A 9,694-nucleotide genomic window follows, 5' to 3' on the forward strand; every position below is an offset into this window, starting at 1 on the left:
GTACAAGAGACGACTTGAACGAATGTGTCCTTTGCTTTAGTTTTATTTGCCTGTTTTATAGTGTCTCCGCTTAATGTACGTTTAGGTATTTATTGATAACTGTACAGTGACCTATACTTTCTGCTAAAAATTTTACTTTTGACTTATACCCTGAAAATTGCACAGAGGTAAACCATTTAAAAATTAACCCTGTAAGGGCAGGACTGGTTACAAGTCATGGGTCCGTACTCGGTCTCGTGCTTTTACGGCTGATGGACCCTCATAAAGCATAGACTACATACATCTTTTTTCTGAGATCATTTCCTTGTATTTTGGTACAGGAATTAGCCGTATAGAATCAATGCTGATATAAACGTTAATTTTGGTGTAAATTCGTTCATTATTATAGAAAATATTTCGAACAAGAAAAAGTGAGTCCGTATCCCTAGCTATTGTATAATTAACATAACTGGTTAATGCGCTGTATAAGTGCAAACTTTTGCACCGATTGGTAAAGAATAAATTGGTAAAGAATAAAGAAAAACCCGATTTAGTTGTTATGAAATATTGTTTTTATTAAAATGTTTATCATTATATGAAATATCAGCTATAAACATCGTTTATTTTCTTTAGTTTGTTGCAAACACTGTGACATAATATTTAAGACTGCAGACAGATAATCCAAATCCCTCTGTTTGAGATGAACATATGCATCCAAGAAAAGTGTACAACAATTTAACAAATCATCTGTCATTCCAACACTGCCCATTCGAGCATGAAATAATGCATGAGAGTTCATCAATTATCTTACTACAACGCCTTGCAACAGAAATCATAATCCATAGTGAATTGGATGTCTTAACCACAATGGAAGATTTCATTCCCTGAAGCCAAATGCAAAGCAAAGAAATGAATGCCATCTTGCCAGAATGAGATATATACTGTAGTAAAACCTGCAACATTAACCATTTGACCACTGTGGCCACAACTAGAAACATATCCTGAAAATCTTATCAATGACGATTTTGATAAGTAATAAGGGTCAGTATAAATAAATTTATGTAAAATCTATAAACCAAGCTGTAGGTATGAAAAAAATGCATTTTTTGACAGTACCACGGAACTGATGCTACATCTTATACATCAGCTCTGAATTTAACAAAACCTTTGCTATATATTTATGAAGTAAACTTATACTGATTGTAGAACTATAAATACCACACTGTTTTTCATAAAACCCTTAGGAAATATTACATATAAACACAATGCACTGGCACTTATGAACTTCTTCAAAATGAACACACTTTGTGGATACTCAAATATATATGGAAAAACTATGTACAACCTTTATGCCAAAGAATAAAAAATCAGAGCATGTGCAATAAACAAAACTTCAAGATCAAGTTTTAGTTATTTGAATACATTTCTACACAGAAGTCAATAAAGAAGGAAAAAAGTCAGAGAAAAGAGGTTTATAGAATAAGTTAGCCAGTCAGATATTAAGAAAAGAAGGCCACACTCATGATTAAATAATTATATACACACTGATTTATATACATGTACGTGAAAAGAAATCAAAAGGTTATTTGTACGAACCCAGTAAATTCAAGATTGAGAACATCTGATCTAATAAACTGCGCTGTAGTTAAAGTTCTATAACATAATCAATCATGAAACAAAAGATCTGTATCATATGTACAACATTATTTGACATTCTATTTCATCCATGAAATTCCATCCAAATTGTTGCCTTATGGTTGTATTGTAATTCTATTTGAGTAAGTTAGACATACCATTTACTAAAGGAGTTTAACTTTTTATAATCAATTGGCAACAAATAGATAACCAGCTGAAAAGTTGCCATGATAATGATCTTTACAAAGTTGGTGCAACTAAAACGCAACCACATTAAAAACCTAACATATATTATGTAAAGTACCCTCAAAATCACAAAAAAAAATAGATTTGTAACTTTGTTTTGAATTTCAAACATTTAATCTTTTAACTAGAAAAAATTGAATTTCCAAAATTAGAGACATGCAAAATAAGCTGATGCTACAATAATTCAATACATACAAATTTGTTAACAGATACACACAATATTAGCTTTCACAGACAGCTAAAAACGCCTTTAAAATCCAAATAAAATGTATATTTGTCAATCCCAGCACATGTACTGATCATATATATACAAAAAACTAAATATAAGCCGTTTTGAAAAAAAAATTCAATGTCTACAATAATACAAAAGATAAAAATGTTCGCCAGAAAAAATCTGCACAGCTACCGTTATTATCACCATGTATTTTACTCCATTTCCAATATTTTCACATAATCCATGGTCCATCGTCACAGAAGACATAATTCTCCACAATGATGGTCAATTTTAAACTTCAACATCAATATAAACAACGCAAGAGGCGGAATAAACATCAAGATTATCGCCATTTTACTCCATTTATAAAATCTTTCGACAGATTCAAACGTGGCTCCCCAGCTTTGTGGTATACAAATACGCCATGCTTTGAGTTATGGGAACCAACATATTACCGAATGGCTCCGCCTATAGCTGACTGGTTCTCATCTTCAAAGCCCAGCACATGTGCTGGAATTGACAAATATACATTTTATTTGGATTTTAAAGGCGTTTTTAGCTCCACACCCCAAGTGTCTGTGTTAGATATTACATATTAAAGGCTTTCTAAATTTCTGTCAGCAAAATCACTTCATGTGAATAGTTTCATTTAAAAAGGCAAATCTTCAGATTCAATACAAAAGAAAGTTTGACATTTGAATGTCTCTTAATATCAACAGCAAGTATAATTTGGTCTTGTTTGGCAATTTCTCAACTGTCTCACTTCATATTTTAAAAGATTCTGTACACACTATACATTTGTAAATCACAATAACCATTATATTGAACTTTGATAATATTACAAATACAATGTTTATTATCTACAAACTACGATGGTACAATATTTTTAATTCCCTATGCAGAGTTCAGGTCCAAATTGTGTAGAACAAAGTTTAGGTCAGACTCATGTGTTGATTTATGCAGTGTCCAGGTCCACATCTTGCTTAATGCAGTGTCAAAGTTCATTCCCTGATTTATGCAGCATTTGTGTCCACTTCTTGAAGAGGTATTGCTAGTTTATTTGGGTTTATTGTCACCGATTTTGTACAATTGTCAGTCTTATAAATACCCACTAATCTGTCTGCCAGCTCAAACATATTGTTACGTAGAGATATAATGATGAACTGAGCATTCTTTGTCCTCTCCTAAAATCATATAATATACATAAATATATAACCTCCTAAAATCATATAATATACATAAATATATAACCTCCTGAAATCATATAATATACATAAATATATAACCTCCTGCAATCACATAATATACATAAATATATAACCTCCTGAAATCATATAATATACATAAATATATAACCTGCAATCATATAATATACATAAATATATAACCTCCTGAAATCATATAATATACATAAATATATAACCTCCTGAAATCATATAATATACATAAATATATAACCTCCTGCAATCATATAATATACATAAATATATAACCTCCTGAAATCATATAATATACATAAATATATAACCTCCTGAAATCATAATATACATAAATATAACCTCCTGAAATCATATAATATACATAAATATATAACCTCCTGCAATCATATAATATACATAAATATATAACCTCCTGCAATCATATAATATACATAAATATATAACCTCCTGCAATCATATAATATACATAAATATAACAAATATATAACCTCCTGAAATCATATAATATACATAAATATATAACCTCCTGTAATCATATAATATACATAAATATATAACCTCCTGCAATCATATAATATACATAAATATATAACCTCCTGAAATCATATAATACATGTATAAGTAAATATAAAACCTCCTAAAATCATATAATATACATAAATATATAACCTCCTGCAATCATATAATATACATAGATATATAACCTCCTAAAATCATATGATATACATAAATATATAACCTCCTGAAATCATATAATATACATAAACATATAACCTTCTGAAATCATCTACATGAATATAGATGTAAAACCTATTGAAATCACATGACATGCATTAAGATACAACCTCCTGATATATTATAGCATACATTATTATATTACCCCAAGAAATCAAATAAAATCCATTAATATATAACTTCCTTCAATCATTAGAGTCTGACCAATCAATATATTAATGGCACCTAAATTCCAGTATTTTTGTTACTTAAAGGGACTCCACTGAAGTTTTTTGACATGATGGGACTGAAAATAATTTTTTCAGATAAATGTACCATTTGATGTAGGTTAAGACAACTAATCATTCTGCAAAATTTCAGATCATTCACGCACTTCGTTTTTCCAGAATACTTATTCAAATTGTAAAAAAATTACTCAAAATGAAAAGCGTTTAAACGCTTTTCACTCAAATCGGGCTAAGAAAAGCATAAAAATACGATTTTCAATTTATTTCAAAAGTACATTTCTTAACTATCTTTTCATATATATCTGTTTAAAATGCCCCAGCTCATTCATGTAAGAAATTCAAATGTTCTTTTTTTAGGCCTTTAAACCTCAGTGGAGTCCCTTTAAGTCCCTCTCATTTACTAAATACTTTTCGAAATTCAAAGCATAAGAAGTCCATTTAACAAATATACCATGATGATTGTTAATTATTCTTACCTTTATGTAGTTAGCCACAATAGAGACATTCTTAAAGTCAAGGGCGGCATCTATCTCGTCCATCACATATAGAGGTGTAGGTTTAAAATGATGTAGAGCAAATACTAGTGCAAGAGAACTGAGGGTTTTCTCGCCACCTGACAAGTTTGATATATTCTTCCATGACTTCTTTGGTGGACGCACACTGTAATGAAGTAGCATAAATGTTAAAGATCCTGTATGTTGTAATTTAAGGATGTAACAACAGTAAAGTGAAATTTTATATTTGTATATAATTATTCTTCTAAAATAATTTCCAAACAACCAAAAATATGTTAAATATGAGCAGCAAATGCTTATAAACATTATTACTAAACATTAAAATTAATGCAATCATTTTTTTATTGAAAAAAAAAACAACAAAAAAACTGGCCTAGACGTTATCGAAAATAAATTTTTAATTACTTCCCGTTATTAACATGAAATGTTAAATCCGGTAATATCTTTACTATTAATGCTTTTTTAAACTTACAACATTGATAAATCTTCATTTGAGCATCAGATTTATGATATAAAACCATAAAAAAAATCTTTAACTGAATTGTTCACATAACATATAAAATAGAAATAATTCTTAATTATAATTTGTATATTTTCTTGCAGCACATTCTTGTAACTTTACAAGAAAATCATCACTGGTTCCTGATTTAATCTTGTTATCTTAATGAATCTGGGATAATTTCGGGTTTTTAAACAGTCGTCTGCAGACAGTTTTCTTAATCAGTGTTTACAGTAAATTCCATACCATTCACATGAACCACCCAGTACTAAAAAGTGTTATATACATATTATTCATAACGTAATCAATTAAGTAAATTATTTGTTACACAAACCTGAATACAATTCCTTCAGAGAATGGATCGAGTGAGTCGACAAGTTCAAGTTCGGCATCTCCTCCTAGAGTGATCATCTGGTACATTTCCTTCAGTTTATATGTTATCACGCTGAAACCCGACATAAACTCATCAAGCCTCTGTTTACGTAGATCCTCATGGTATTTACGCTGCTTGTCACGAAACTCTGTGATCTGATCTAGCTCGGCCACACGTTGAAGGTATAATTCTTCCTAATAACATATTACAAAAGATAGTATTCCCTATGTTATAATACTGACTCAACCCAACAACAAGAGCTGTCCGTAAGACAGCGCGCTCGACTTTTTTATTGCTTGCCAATAAAAAAAGTTTTTGCAGTAAAAGGCAATACAAGAATCTCTGTATTTTTAAAGTGAACAATGGCCATGAGCATTAAGATATTTAGTGAAGAATTATTTTACTGAATTGTGTGATACCCTTGAACACTGCAGGTTCAGTGGATAGGAATGAATTTTTTTAGATTTTTTAAGTTTTTTAGTGCTTGCCTATAATACAAAACATTGACAGTTAAGGGCCATAATTCAAATAAAATCTTTGACAGAATTACCTTCTCCTGGACATGTTTGGGAATCATGATTGTAAACAAGTATTCCAACTTTCAAATTAATATCTCAAACAGTTCAGTCAAAAAGTGGACTGGTACTAAAAACTTAACGAAGATTCTAAGTCGATAAAAGGCCTTAATTTTTAAAACAAATCCTTGACAGAGTTACCTTCTCTTGCGTACAGATGGGGGTAATGATGTGAAATAGCATTAAAAGTTTCAAAGCAATATCTCAAAGGGTTAAGGCAATAAGTGGATTTTACCCATATTCAATGTATTTTCTAAGTCAAAAAGGGGCATAATTCTGTCAAAAACCTTGACAGAGTTATGTCCTCTTGTCTGTTGATGAAGGTCGTGATGGTAAACAAGTATGGTCAGTTTCAAAGCAATACCTCCAATGGTTTTGAAATAAAGTGAGGTGGTACAAAAAACTTAACCAAGCTCAATACACTTTCTAAGTCAAAAAAGGGCCATAATTCTGTCAAAAACCTTGACAGAGTTATGTACTCTTGTCTGTAGATGGAGGTTATGATGGTGAACAAGTATGGTAAGTTTCAAAGCCATACTTGTAATACTTCTGAAATAAAGTGGGGTGGTACGAAAAACTTAACCAAGGTGTGACGCCAACGCCGACGCCGGGGCGAGTAGGATAGCTCCCCTTTTCATAGAAAAGTCGAGCTAAAAATGCAGTAGAGTTGTCACATGTAAAAAAGTAGAAAATAATCGACAAACCTATCAATAAACTATTCTCAAATATTAAACATAGTAATGGTAGTGAAAACAATATAACTCATCTTATTGCTAGTCAAGTAGGAGTGATTTTATGGTAAAGGTTATCGATCATATTATCAACAAAAATTTAATACAATTCAGATGTAGATCCTGTTACGAACACATTCTGTGCATATTATCAGACCCGTTCTGTTGGGTACATGAAATAAAATTCAAAATTGAATGTACTTGTTACCAAATTTGTCATAGCAGATTTGAGGTAGTAACAACAGACCTGTGTCACCATAATATAGCATAACCAATACTCAATTTTATTTGATAATGTAATACTTAAATCCCTAAAATGTAAAATGGACAGATCTGAATTCAAAGCAAGAAAAGTCCATTTATACTGATTCAGGGAGGTGAGGATAAAACAAGTATAAGACTGGGCTGCTCTTATACCTTCTTTCTATATTCAGCAATGGCAGCCATGTTGGGCTTCATATGTTGGAGTTTTTCTTCCTGCGTTGTGATTTGAAACTTTAACTCATCTACTTTAATGCCATCTAAATCCTCCTCTGATAATGTCTGTAACTCTTCAACCTCCTGCCTGTCTATAGGTGTCAGTGTTAAATGTGACAGCTACAATATAATTGATAGAATACTAGTTATTGTTTTTGAAGTTGGATTTAAAAGTCATATATTCATGTACATAAGTTTAGTTATAATATGGTAACAATATTTGTATTTAAAGATATAGATAAAGACCTACAGACAGCCTCTACAGAATTTTTAGTTTTTAATGCAATAAAATAGAAACATATTGTATTTTATGATTTTTACACTTCTATTCTTCACACTTGTCTTTTGACATACAAGCGTATTTTTATTTTGTTGTGCTGACTTTAATGCATGAATTCTGAAAGTGATGCGTATTTTAGATTATACTAAAAGTTTTGACAAAAACTGCAATATTAACAAATAGATAACATCGCATTTACAAACTTACCTCTTTCTTCCAATGTTTGAGTTTAGCCTGGTTTTCTTTCATTAGATTTTGACACCTGTCCAGATCTGCTTTCACATCTACAACTTCTTTCTGTATCTTGTTCTCTTCCTCTTCCAACTCTGCCAGTTCTTTGTTTACCTCATCTAGGGCTTTTACTGCTTCACGCATTGTGTCCTGAGAGTAAACAAGCACAGTTTTTTATCATTTTCAAAACAACTGTTAATATTGGGGAAAAAAAAGACAACTCTATTATGGTATGAAAATAAGCTAGCAGGATAAGATTGGTCTGTATCACAAATCCAAATGTAGGAATTATAAACAAAATTTATGTTTGGATTTTAACAAACAGTGACAGAGATCAAATGATGAATTTCCAGCTTTACTTGTGAAAGAAGACCTCATGTGCCTCTCTGTATATTATTTTATGCATAAGCATGCAGCTGGGTAATATCTGTAAGCATTTAACTTACATAAAAGAATCAACATCCCTGTATCTGTCACAATGTGTGGACAAGTGATTTACAAATTCCTGAATTATTAACAATATATGACAGAAAGTCCATCATGTTGTCAAATGACACGAAAATAAGTCCATACTACAAAGAGGCAAATTATCCAAATCAGCAACCCTCAACCATTTATTAACTTTGCTTAAAACAAAATTCATTAACTTTGCCTAATAAAACAAAGACATGTTCAATTTTACCTGTGATTCCTGGTATGCCTCCATAACTTTGGTTGCCTCAACCTCCAGTTCTCCAAGTTTAGCCTCCAGGTTTTTCACATCCTCTTTATTCTCTTCTATCTCGTCATACAAACTGGCCAACTTATCCTCAGCTTTCTTCAAGTTCCTGACATAAGAAAATATTTGTTTTAACTGTTAAAACCTTGGCACCACAGATGATTTGCTTGTATTGCAAGAACAGAGCCAGGATTACATGCAGATCAGTGCAATTTGATGAGACTCAGAATCATACTATTGGCTGCTTGATCTTAGTATTTTGCAACTAAAATCACTAAAATTTATAAATGATAATACCAATTTCAAAGTATGATCAGTTTAATCAAACAATTTCAACAGCAGCAAAGGCTAAAAGCTAACAGAATACAAAACATATGCCATTAAATTAACAATTATTCTCTTATAGTGTAGCAAGAAGCTACAGATACCTTTTAAAGCAATAAAAAAGAATCCTTAAATATCATAAGGACTTATTAATATAAAAGTAATCTCCTAGCGAACACCATGTTATTTAATAAGAGGTATACTGCTCTGAATCTGTTCATATAATTTCCTTTTCTGCTGTATTGGCAACAACAAATTTGCTTAAATGAAAATTAATTTATGTACACTATGTTTGGTTAGAAATATCTTAAAATTACCTTTCTGAGGTTTTGACACCTACACTGGCCTTTGTGATCTGACCTACAACTTGGTCTATCTGCGACTGTATAGCATTGACACGTGACTGAGCAGCGTTCATCTTGGATCCTCCTATATCCATGATTTGGTTGTGAAGTCTGAAAAATGACAGGTTTAGTTTGGTATAAATATTATTATCTTAAAGTATAAATATCATCAACTTGGAATTTTGAGGAAGGTCTACCTTTTTCCATTTAAGACAAGAATAACAAAGTTTTAAAAATTGCAAAAAAAAATAAAATAGCACATCCATTTCAAACTGGGTAAATGCAAACAATTTGCACCATGCAAGTTCAATATAGTTTCATAGGGTATCAACAAAGCTTATTTATTTCTTAACGTGGATGGGTAGATAAAA

The 9,694-nt window shown here is 31.0% G+C and overlaps 1 protein-coding gene across 1 annotated transcript; it reads right to left on the reverse strand.

Moving 5' to 3' along the window:
- Positions 1–690: 690 nt before the first annotated feature.
- On the reverse strand, positions 691–9,428 carry LOC132756865 (structural maintenance of chromosomes protein 4-like). Its single transcript, XM_060748010.1, has 7 exons — positions 9,297–9,428; positions 8,620–8,764; positions 7,914–8,087; positions 7,367–7,546; positions 5,605–5,837; positions 4,733–4,916; positions 691–3,258 (listed from the first exon to the last, which is right to left on the reverse strand). Exons 1-7 carry the CDS (start codon positions 9,416–9,418, stop codon positions 3,088–3,090), a joined length of 1,209 nt encoding a protein of 402 aa, XP_060603993.1. The 5' UTR covers positions 9,419–9,428; the 3' UTR covers positions 691–3,087.
- Between the last annotated feature and the right edge of the window lie 266 nt (positions 9,429–9,694).

Source organism: Ruditapes philippinarum, unplaced genomic scaffold, assembly GCF_026571515.1.
Source record: "Ruditapes philippinarum isolate M1 unplaced genomic scaffold, ASM2657151v2 ctg18122_1_1_1_1, whole genome shotgun sequence".
Taxonomy (NCBI): domain Eukaryota; kingdom Metazoa; phylum Mollusca; class Bivalvia; order Venerida; family Veneridae; genus Ruditapes; species Ruditapes philippinarum.